The 11475-nt window shown below is 45.8% G+C and overlaps 2 protein-coding genes across 3 annotated transcripts in view; one reads left to right on the top strand and one right to left on the bottom strand.

Moving 5' to 3' along the window:
- Window positions 1-1319: 1319 nt before the first annotated feature.
- Window positions 1320-2853, bottom strand: CEP43 (centrosomal protein 43). The gene has a single exon (XM_040349885.1). The coding sequence runs from the start codon at window positions 2728-2730 to the stop codon at window positions 1522-1524; it is 1209 nt and encodes a 402-aa protein (XP_040205819.1). The 5' UTR covers window positions 2731-2853; the 3' UTR covers window positions 1320-1521.
- Window positions 2854-2869: 16 nt separating this feature from the next.
- Window positions 2870-11475, top strand: part of RAB23 (RAB23, member RAS oncogene family) — a 57706-nt gene continuing 49100 nt past the window's right edge. The window contains exon 1 of one of the 2 annotated variants that reach the window (XM_040349887.1): window positions 2870-3008. The gene's annotated coding sequence lies outside the window, so the exon portion shown is untranslated. Of the gene's footprint in view, window positions 3009-9744; window positions 9773-11475 lie in introns of those variants that run through there. The other variant, XM_040349888.1, reaches the window with a different exon arrangement.

The raw sequence follows: 11475 nt of genomic DNA, 5'->3' as shown, positions 1-11475 counted from the left end.
ATTGATACATGTCCCCTGGGGCAGGACCGAGGTACTCAAAAAACTTTTTATGACAATAACTTGCATATTAACCACTTAACGACTGCCGCATGTACATATATACGTCCACAGAATGGCACGTACAGGCAGATGGGCGTACCCTTACGTCCCTGCCTTCCCCCCCCCCCCGGTACATGCGGCGGTCGGAAATCGTCTGGGAGCAATCCGGGATGAGGGGGCGGCTATTCGTTTCTAGCCGCCCTCGCGATCGCTCCCCGGAGCTGAAGAACGGAGAGAGCCGTATGTAAACACGGCTTCCCCGTGCTTCACTGTGGCGGCTTCATCGATCGTGTCATCCCTTTATAGGGAGACACAATCGATGACGTCAGACCTACAGCCACACCCCCCTACAGTTGTAAACACACACTAGGTGAAACATAACTCCTTCAGCGCCCCCTGTGGTTAACTCCCAAACTGCAACTGTCATTTTCACAATAAACAATGCAATTTAAATGCATTTTTTGCTGTGAAAATGACAATGGTCCCAAAAATGTGTCAAAATTGTCCAAAGTGTCCGCCATAATGTCGCAGTCACAAAAAAAAAAAAAAAAAAATCGCTGATTGCCATTAGTAGTAAAAAAAAAAAAAAATATTAATAATAATAATAATTATATATATATATATATAAATAAAAAAAATGCAATAAAACTATCCCCTATTTTGTAAACGCTATAAATTTTACGCAAACCAATCGATAAACGCTTATTGCGATTTTTTTTACCGAAAATAGGTAGAAGAATTCGGCCTAAACTGAGGAAAAAAAATGTTATAGATGTTTTTGGGGGATATTTATTATAGAAAAAAGTAAAAAAAATATTGAATTTTTTAAAATTGTCGCTCTATTTTTGTTTATAGCGCAAAGAATAAAAACCGCAGAGGTGATCAAATACCACCAAAAGAAAGCTCTATTTGTGGGGAAAAAAGGACGCCAATTTTGTTTGGGAGCCACATCGCACAATTGTCTGTTAAAGCGACGCAGTGCCAAATCGCAAAACCTGGCCTGGGCCTTTAGCTGCATTTTGGTCTGGGGCTTAAGTGGTTAACCTTTAAAATTAGCACTTTTGATTTCTCCCGTAGACTTTTAAAAGGGTGTTCTGCTGCTTTCAAATTTGCCGTGAACACCCCAAATTGTTCGTTATTTGGCGAACACACGATATTCGATTCAAACCTACGTTCGACTCGAACATCGGGCTCATCCCTAATGGCCAGCTTTAAATACAATATGAAGGAGGAAGAAAAAAGTCAGTTTATGGAGTCATGGATAAAGAATTGGAGCCCCATACCTTTAAGGTTTCCCTTTTATTTCATATTCATTTTTATAACCATCTACAGTCTTTCACATAGCTCTTTATGAAAAATTCTATAGAATCGACCTTAAAACTACATAGATGTACAGATTATTGTTCATATTCCTAAATGTTCAGTCTGATGCAGCGAAAAAATAAAAAAAGTTTGAGATAAATGCAGAAAAGAGTACATTCGTCATGAAACCTCTTCCAGGTAATCGGCAACATCACTTATACGAGATATAGAATGGTCTAAGGTGAAGTCCTCTAGTTTATTGTCACTGCCAGTGAGGTCAACAGACAAGTCATCTTCTTCTAGATCCTCACCAATGCTGAGCTCGCTTTTATCCGAGCGCTGACTAGTGCTGTTAAAGTCATCGGCGTAATCATCCTCATTACCCGCACCCAATTCAAGGGAAGCCATCTTGTCAGAAGCCGATCTGAGGTCCTTGTGCCCCTCAGAACGGGAGCTGGCCTCGGATTTGTGAGACTGAGAATTAAGGAGGGCTGAAAGACTCTGGTGAGGCTTGCTGCTCTCCTCTTTCCAACCATAGGTCTTCTCTGGTTTAGGAAGGGGCTCATCATAGAAAGAATCAGCCTCCAGGTCATCTTCATCCAGTTTGAGGCCCTCACTTTCTTGTAGCTGGAGCTTATCTGCTGTGGGTTGTGGCTTCAGAAGGTGGTTGTCAAGGAAGGAAGAGTTGTCTGTCCGGATATGGGGGTGCACTTTGGTGGAGGAGGGGTAGGTGATCTCAGAAACCTCCACAGGCTTACACCTGATGAACAGACGCCTGTACATGGCCAGGAAGTCATGCAGGTCTAGGCAATGTTTATACTCTTCGCTGACGTACCTGTCCAGCATGTCCCTGTTGGAGTGAGGGAAGAGCTCCCCGAATAGTTCCCTCAGCTTCTCTCTGCTTATCTCCCCTTTCTTGTCCCTATCATACAACTCAAACTTGGCCTGTACCTCTGCCAGGTGTCCAGGGGGCAGCTCCTGCTCTGGCAGCCCGTTCTGTCTACCCTGGAAACTCCTGATCAGCTCTAGGAGTAATGGGCCTCCCTTCTCGGCCTCAGGCAGGCCCAGCTCTCCTGCCACCTCAGCCCGATTGTTAGGTGTGCTGGGCAGGTTGGCTTCAGGCTGGAGAACGGCCAGGGTGAAGTCCAGGTGGAAGTGCTGCAGGAAGTCAGTGACTAGGCCGGCGACCAGGCGGCCCTCTCTGCTGTTCAGGAACTGCCGGAGCCTCTCATTGACCAGTGCCGGCTTGTTCTCCGCCCGCTCCTGCTCCTCCAGAGCCATAAAGACCGAGGCTCGCAGCTCCGCTTTGATCTTGTTCAGCACGCCGTTGTTCTCCAGAGTATTGATCAGCAGATCCCTCAGCTCGGTGTCCTCGTCGGCCGCAGACATTCTCGGACGGTTTGTAACACAAGTCCGTGACAGGAAGAAGTTTACCCGCTCGTCGTCTGGGAGACGGCCGAATGCTAAACTGCCGGGAGGGCGTGTCCTGGTGCACGCCTGCGTGCTGATGTCATGGCGCACATCGGGCATGTGAAGGAAAGCCACGCCCGATGCGCCGGGTGTCGCGGGAGTTGTCTTCCGGGATAAACACACCGCTGTACTGTCGGCTTACCCATTCCTCGCCAGGCACCGCCCACACCTGCCTTCGTTTCTTCAATTCATCAAAGGTAGTAACTAGGGCTGCACTGGCAGCCTCACCTCTCTTGTTCTTCTTGGTCAGTCTATGTGTGGGGGCAATCTCTCTGGCTGGGCAGTGTAGAGACAGTTACCCAGTGCTTGGCAGGCTAGGCATTGTGCCTGTGGGGGGATTCTATGGCTGACCAGTCTGCCTGTGTGGGGGGCAGTCTGGTAACTAGCATAACTGTGAACAGACCCCATGTATATGGCTGGCAGCATGCAGCACCAGGAGCCCTTGGCACCAAGGCCGCTTTCTGACAGGGAGATTACATTCATGCCCTGTGTCCTATAGGGGTGCACAGGGGTATCCCCTACACTGGCGGCCCCATTCATGTCTATTAAGACTCGGCAGCTGTGTCTCAATGACATTAATGTAGGTGCGTGTCCCTGACATCTCCCTGGCAACAGTTGGGGCCGAGCACCCACACGGGTGACCCAATAGACAACAATGGGATTGCTGGCACAGGGATGCCCAGAGCACCTGTTCATCCCTGTGCTGGTTAAACATGGCCATGCACGGGCATGGAAGTAATCACCCCGCATGAACAAGGCCTAAATTGCACCTGTGTTTTTATGTGGGCACATGTGCATGAGTGGATTGTTCGGACCTAAGCCCCCATTCACATTGACACGATTTGATATGTCGAATCGCAGCCTAATTCAGGCAACGGCACTGTCCATGTCGGGGGGCGACGCCACACCAATTTCTAAAAGTAGTTTCTGCACTACTTTTTGGGACTTCAGGGGTGCTTTTAATAGACATCTGTGCATGAAGCCCCACAGATGTCTTTCAAATCGACCTCCAAACTCCCACTGAAATGCAAGTTTGAGATCATGTGAGTTCAGCTGGACTCTCACAATTTAAAAACTGCTATACTTCTATGGATCATAAGAGTGCAGTTTGTTCTTCACTCCTGTGACATGCTGTCAGGTTCACGTCACTCAGCCAGTCCAGGCTTGGGAAAGATCCTGACCATATGGTTGGGATCCACCCAGATCCCTGCACTGGCACCTGGCTCAGCCTCTCAGTGATCGGCCAAGAGCCTGAGCAAGCCCCTCCTGCCTTCTCCACAGCCCAGCACTCCAGTGAGCCCTGAAGGGAAGAACAGAGAGCCTCTGACAGTCACAGCCCTCTGCTCAGAGCGGAGGGGGAGAACTGAGTGAACAGCAGTGTTTTATCGCTCAGGTCTCACTGCAGAGACAGCGGGGGACAGATGCAGCGTCGGATCGATTCTGCATGCACCTAGGTGAGTATAAATGTTTGTTTCTTTTAAATACTGAACTTCTCTTTTTAAAGTGTAACTAGCATTGGTGGGATAACTGCAGTTCTGATGCACTGATCATGGCGCATCTCGCTTCTTTTTCCTTTTTTTTTTCTTATGACCCTTATTGAAATGTCATGGTGACTTCTAAGTGATTTCTATTGGCTGCTGCATGGTGTAAGGTGATTGATTGCCTCGCACTGCTCTGGAAAGGTAGCCAAGGCAACAAATCTAATCTGGACAGTAGAAAAGTAGCCAAGTTCAATAAGTGCATCAAGTATACAAGATCAAATCCCAGAATGTACAGGTAATAGTGGCACTACTATTGTGTAATGTGACAGATAAAAGAAACAAAGGGGGGGGGGGAGAATACAGATAGACGTGAAGGGGGTGGGGGCTGGGCAGTAAAGGTGCAAACTCACTAGACAGGGTGGAATTATTAAGGCAGTTGTGGGAGGTCATTTAAAAATAGACCTTCCGTCCACTTAATATATGAACCTATTCCAGGGAAGCCACGTTTTCTTGGTCAAGGCATTTTTTGCCTTGTCTTGCGGTGGGACTGTGCTGGGAAATAGCTGCCCACCACATTTCGTGTGAATAAGCTCTGAAACTGTCAGAACTGAACCCATTGATTTAACAGTTTCCCAAAACGGTCACATTCAAGGCATGCCATGAATGAAAACTGCCATAGTTGCTTGTGCTCTCAGTTGAGCTGTCGAGCCATCAGTGGCGGATGTCATCGCTGATAACGTGTGCGGCACCATGGCAACTGCAGATCAGAAGTTGAGGGTAGCTTTCTTGGCTGTAGGATTTGAGGCTTTAGTTCCACTTTAACGTAGAACTAAACACAGCAGACACCTCCACTCTAATGCTGCAACAAGGTTCCATCACTGGCTCTGATGTCTTCTCCCCAGTGGCTTCCATTTACTGGGTCTTTGGCTGGCTGGGGAATGACTTCTCTCATGCGCATATGCACAAGGGTTCATCCATTCCAGTGCTGAGGATGTACACTAAGCTGTGATGCTCAATATACATTCCATAGAAGATTGTGAGCAGGTGGGTCATTTTGTTTTATTGCAGACATAGGGGGTTATTTTATGAAGGGCAAATCCACTTTGCACTACAAGTGCACTGGAAGTGCAGTCGCTGTAAATATGAGGGGAAGATCTGAAATGAGGGGAAGCTCTTCTGATTATTTTTTTATCCAATCATGTGCAAGCTAAAATTCAGTTTTTTTTATTTTCCTTGCATGTCCCCCTCAGATCTACAGCGAATGCAATTTCAAGTGTAGTTTGCACTTATAGTGCAAAGTGGATTTGCCTTTGGTAAATAACCCCCATAGCCTCTCTCTTCTGCAATAAAGAGCCTGCTCGCTCACAATTTATTTTATGGCAGTTTACTTACACTTTAAAGCAGACATTCGCTCCCCTTTTCTAGTTTAACTAATTTTGCAAACCATTTTTGGGGTGTCGTTAACTTAAAGCGGAGGTTCACCCTAAAATTGAACTTTATAGCTCACCTACCTCCGGCCTTAATCTATCACTGCTGCGTTGTCATTTTGTGTCAAATGTGTATCCTTACCTGTGTTCTAGATGACTTCCGGGTCTTCTTCCCTGCGGGGAGTGGGCGTGTCGCTCCTTTTCCTTGTCGACTCTCGGCGTAATGTGATCTGGGCGCAAGGTCTCCTGGGAGTGACGTCAACCGTTGTCATGGTATTGACTGTAATCAGGAAGTGTTGACGGCGAGGCTCACGCTGCTCACCGTCAACACAGCGCATGCGCGAGATCCTGCGGTGCATGATGGGGGCATTCCCTGAAGAAATCCAGGAAGTGCTTGCTTGTGGGATTCAAGATGCCCACAAGCAAGATGGAAAAGCCCTGGAGGGTTATTTATAACTTGTTCTTTCAAACCAAAACAGAGCGTACGGATGTAGCAGCTACTAGCAGTAGTACCTAGCTAGCGCTGTTAAAAGGCTTTTGAGATTTAAAAAAAAAAAATAGCTAATCCCGCGGAACCCCCGCTTTAACATTGACACCTGTAGCGGTTTGCATGAACGAAGTACGATTGTGATGCAGTGTGGGAAGCGCACAGGAATCGCTGCAAATCCTGCGCCGCATCAGTGTTAATCTAGGCTCAGGGCCCATTTACAGGACAACACACATAAAATTGCACCTGCAGTAAGTTAGATTTCATTGCATTTTTCTACGCACCTCCATGCATTTTTCTGCATACTTCTATTTTTAAAAGGCATATTTCCTACGACGTAATTGGTGTGGACGAGGGTGCGTCGCCTTCATGTGTATCTATGTGTGTTCCTGTACAGATCGAGAGATTGCACATCTCTGGAACGCAGATAAATACAGCACTCTGGTGGGAACATGACACACTGGGGGTTATTTACTAAAGACAAATCCACTTTGCACTGAAAGTGCACTTGGAAGTGCAGTCGCTGTAGATCGGATGGGAAGATCTGAAATGAGGGGAAGCTCTGCTGATTTGCTTGATTATCCAATCATGTGCAAGCTAAAAGGTTTTTTTTTTTATTGTCCTTGCATGTCCCCCTCAGGATTTGCCTTTAGTAAACATACCCCGTAGAAAACTATTGTTTTTCTATAAGTCTTTGCAGTTGCTTGCATTCACCCATGAGGAAAAACAGATGACTGCACATACTGTGACCTGGTCCCCAGTTCCATGTGTCCCTTGTGCTCCTGTCTTCTAGTAGAAATCTTCTGTGCAGAAGGTATTAATAGACTTGAGGAGCTGTCACAGGCCTGACTGTGCCTACCTTCTCTGCCCAACTCCTCCATTCATGGAAGCCATACTACGGCTTCTATGACTGAATGGGGGACAAGCAGAGGATTGATATCTCCGCCCCCTCCATTCATAGAAATTGTACTACGGCTTCTATGACTGAATGGGGGACAAGCAGAGGATTGCTATCTCCGCCCCCTCCATTCATAGAAATTGTACTACGGCTTCTATGACTGAATGGGGGACAAGCAGAGGATTGATATCTCCGCCCCCTCCATTCATAGAAATTGTACTACGGCTTCTATGACTGAATGGAGGACAAGCAGAGGATTGATATCTCCGCCCCCTCCATTCATAGAAATTGTACTACGGCTTCTATGACTGAATGGGGGACAAGCAGAGGATTGATATCTCCGCCCCCTCCATTCATAGAAATTGTACTACGGCTTCTATGACTGAATGGGGGACAAGCAGAGGATTGATATCTCCGCCCCCTCCATTCATAGAAATTGTACTACGGCTTCTATGACTGAATGGAGGACAAGCAGAGGATTGATATCTCCGCCCCCTCCATTCATAGAAATTGTACTACGGCTTCTATGACTGAATGGGGGACAAGCAGAGGATTGATATCTCCGCCCCCTCCATTCATAGAAATTGTACTACGGCTTCTATGACTGAATGGGGGACAAGCAGATGATTGATATCTCCGCCCCCTCCATTCATAGAAATTGTACTACGGCTTCTATGACTGAATGGAGGACAAGCAGAGGATTGATATCTCCTCCCCCTCCATTCATAGAAATTGTACTACGGCTTCTATGACTGAATGGAGGACAAGCAGAGGATTGATATCTCCTCCCCCTCCATTCATAGAAATTGTACTACGGCTTCTATGACTGAATGGAGGACAAGCAGAGGATTGATATCTCCGCCCCCTCCATTCATAGAAATTGTACTACGGCTTCTATGACTGAATGGAGGACAAGCAGAGGATTGATATCTCCTCCCCCTCCATTCATAGAAATTGTACTACGGCTTCTATGACTGAATGGGGGACAAGCAGAGGATTGATATCTCCGCCCCCTCCATTCATAGGAATTGTACTACGGCTTCTATGACTGAATGGGGGACAAGCAGAGGATTGATATCTCCGCCCCCTCCATTCATAGAAATTGTACTACGGCTTCTATGACTGAATGGGGGACAAGCAGAGGATTGATTTCTCCGCCCCCTCCATTCATAGGAATTGTACTACGGCTTCTATGACTGAATGGGGGACAAGCAGAGGATTGATATCTCCGCCCCCTCCATTCATAGAAATTGTACTACGGCTTCTATGACTGAATGGAGGACAAGCAGAGGATTGATATCTCCGCCCCCTCCATTCATAGGAATTGTACTACGGCTTCTATGACTGAATGGAGGACAAGCAGAGGATTGATATCTCCGCCCCCTCCATTCATAGAAATTGTACTACGGCTTCTATGACTGAATGGAGGACAAGCAGAGGATTGATATCTCCGCCCCCTCCATTCATAGAAATTGTACTACGGCTTCTATGACTGAATGGAGGACAAGCAGAGGATTGATATCTCCGCCCCCTCCATTCATAGAAATTGTACTACGGCTTCTATGACTGAATGGGGGACAAGCAGAGGATTGATATCTCCGCCCCCTCCATTCATAGAAATTGTACTACGGCTTCTATGACTGAATGGAGGACAAGCAGAGGATTGATATCTCCGCCCCCTCCATTCATAGGAATTGTACTACGGCTTCTATGACTGAATGGAGGACAAGCAGAGGATTGATATCTCCGCCCCCTCCATTCATAGAAATTGTACTACGGCTTCTATGACTGAATGGGGGACAAGCAGAGGATTGATATCTCCTCCCCCTCCATTCATAGAAATTGTACTACGGCTTCTATGACTGAATGGGGGACAAGCAGAGGATTGATATCTCTGCCCCCTCCATTCATAGAAATTGTACTACGGCTTCTATGACTGAATGGAGGACAAGCAGAGGATTGATATCTCCGCCCCCTCCATTCATAGAAATTGTACTACGGCTTCTATGAATGGCAGAAAGTGTGGGCATAGTTGGGCATGGTTGATGACGGCCTGTGTCAGCTCCTCCCTTTATTAACCCTCACTGCACTGGGAAATTGAGGGGTGGGGGCATTGGAGGATGGAAGATTTCTATTGAACTAAACAAAGCACAATAATCAAATCTCACTAATGGTAAGTAACACCCTTAGGGTGTTTTTTTTTTTTTTAAATAAAGTCAATTTTTGTTTGCTTATGATTGGAAGACACAAGTTGGAAATGATTCACTAATCCAAGTAAAATTGTATTACAAAGTCCATTTAGTAAATCATCCATATTGTCTGCTCAGCAATAATGTGACTGGATAATACTTGATGAACTGGCTAAGACTGTTGTTACTCCAGGGCATGTGTTAAATCCCCAATTAGGCTCTGTCCCGCTAGGTTCACACCTGTGTTGATAAATGAATAGCAGGAGGAAGCTGTGACCAGTTGGCTGTCGCAGTTCAGTTTCTGTTCAGCCCTAAAGTAAATACACTGCCCTCTCCATGGCAACCCCCTTGTCTTCTCCACCTAGCGTCCCCTGGAGCTATACACATACATATCTGCTTACAAATGTTAGAGTAACCTGGAGAACACCATCCTCATTCCCACCATAGTACTCCCTTACTGCTCCTGACTACATAGCACAGTGAGTATATTTTCTTTTTCTGCAAGTAGATAACGCCAGGGAAATGTTCCATTACTTGTGTGTGTTCCCTGTTCTTCCAAGGCACACACTTGGATTTCTAGCAGATTGGAAATCCTGGAGTCTATGTGCTCACGCCCTAAGCGTATGTTTCCAACAAAAATGTTTTGCTGATGAATGTGAAGCCTCCCAAGAATCATCCAGAACTGTACTGTTCCTATCCACAACACATTTCAATTGGCCTTCTTGTTTCATTTTATGGCTTTATATTGCCTTTTCCAACCAATGTTTGAGCAGCAGCTTCGGAGGCCAAGGGTGTAGGTACAGTACATCATTAGATCTATTTTAGATTTTTATTAAATTATTGAAAAGCCTTTTCAGGTATGTCAAGGAGGGCAACCATTTTCAGTGGGTTCTACTTCTTTTTACGCATTAATGTAGATCGTATAAATTCACCCCATAGTAATTTCAAAATGATACTGTGCAAGATGTTCTGTGTTATTCCTAGTACACATGATAATAATATCGGATGGGGACACCTTCGTAGCGGTCATCCGATAATCTGTTTGTTAGCACGCAGCTTTCAAGAGCTGATCACAACAGTTCATGCAAAAATATTCAAAGGGACAAGTACAACATTTTTCAGATAACAGAACGAACAATTTTCATGTAACTAGTATATTATTTGTAAGGAAAAAATGGTGTGACCAAGAACACGCATGCTCGGAAACTAAAGAATACATTACATCACTTCATGCACTGTACCCATATGAAATTTTATTTTATTTATTTTGTATTCACAGAGCTTTCTTTTGGTGGTATTTTATCACCACTGGGTTTTTCTTTTTTTGCTAAACAAACAAAAAAAGACCAAACATTTTGAAAAAAAACACAAAACATTTTTCATATTTTGTTATAAAATTTTGCAAACCAGGTAATTTTTCTCCTTCACTGATGGGGTGGTACTGACGAGGCGGCACTGGTGGGACTGCACTGATGGGTGGGACTGGTAGGCGGAACTGATGGGCAGCAGTGATGGGTACTGGTAGGTGGCACTGGTGGGCACTGATTAGCAGTACTGATGGGCACTAAGGGGATGTCCCTCTAGCTGGTTAACGGTTTTCTTTATTTCTTCATGCTGATAGCGTGGGGGGTGGGGGGGTGGGGAGCCAATAACCGGCTTCTGTTCACTTCCGTGATCAGCTGTAATTGGCCCTTTACCTCTATCATTGATCAGCCCAGTCCCAAGGACTCGGCAATCACAGAGCGTGCCAAAAATGGGAGGATGTCTATGTACGCCCTCCCAACATTTTAAGCCTGCACTGTAGCCGTCTTTCAGCTATAGCGCGGGCGCAAAGTGGTTAATGATGCAGTCTTCCTCTGCTTCAGTTGCAGTTGTCAGGACTGGTCTCTAACTGATAGTCTTAATTGAAATGAATGGGCAGCGCGGCCAAACCACCTTGCGGGTGGTTAACCCTTTTTCAGCCACTAGCGGGTATTAAAAGCGCCCGCTATCGGCCGAATACCTCTGCAAAAATGTCAGTAAAGAGCCGCTAAAAATGGCAGCGTTTTACCGCTAACACCTCGGTGTGAAATCACCCTTAGGCAGGAAATTTTACATTTTGATAATAAAATATTCTGTTCTTTAGATAAAACCTGCGCTGAGAGAAATACCTAAGTTGCCATTGTTGCCCTCTTTCTACTAG

The sequence above is a fragment of the Rana temporaria genome, chromosome 4 (assembly GCF_905171775.1).
Source record: "Rana temporaria chromosome 4, aRanTem1.1, whole genome shotgun sequence".
In the NCBI taxonomy this organism is placed as follows: domain Eukaryota; kingdom Metazoa; phylum Chordata; class Amphibia; order Anura; family Ranidae; genus Rana; species Rana temporaria.
Note: the sequence above shows the minus strand (reverse complement) of the source record. Positions and strands in the feature narration are given on the sequence as shown.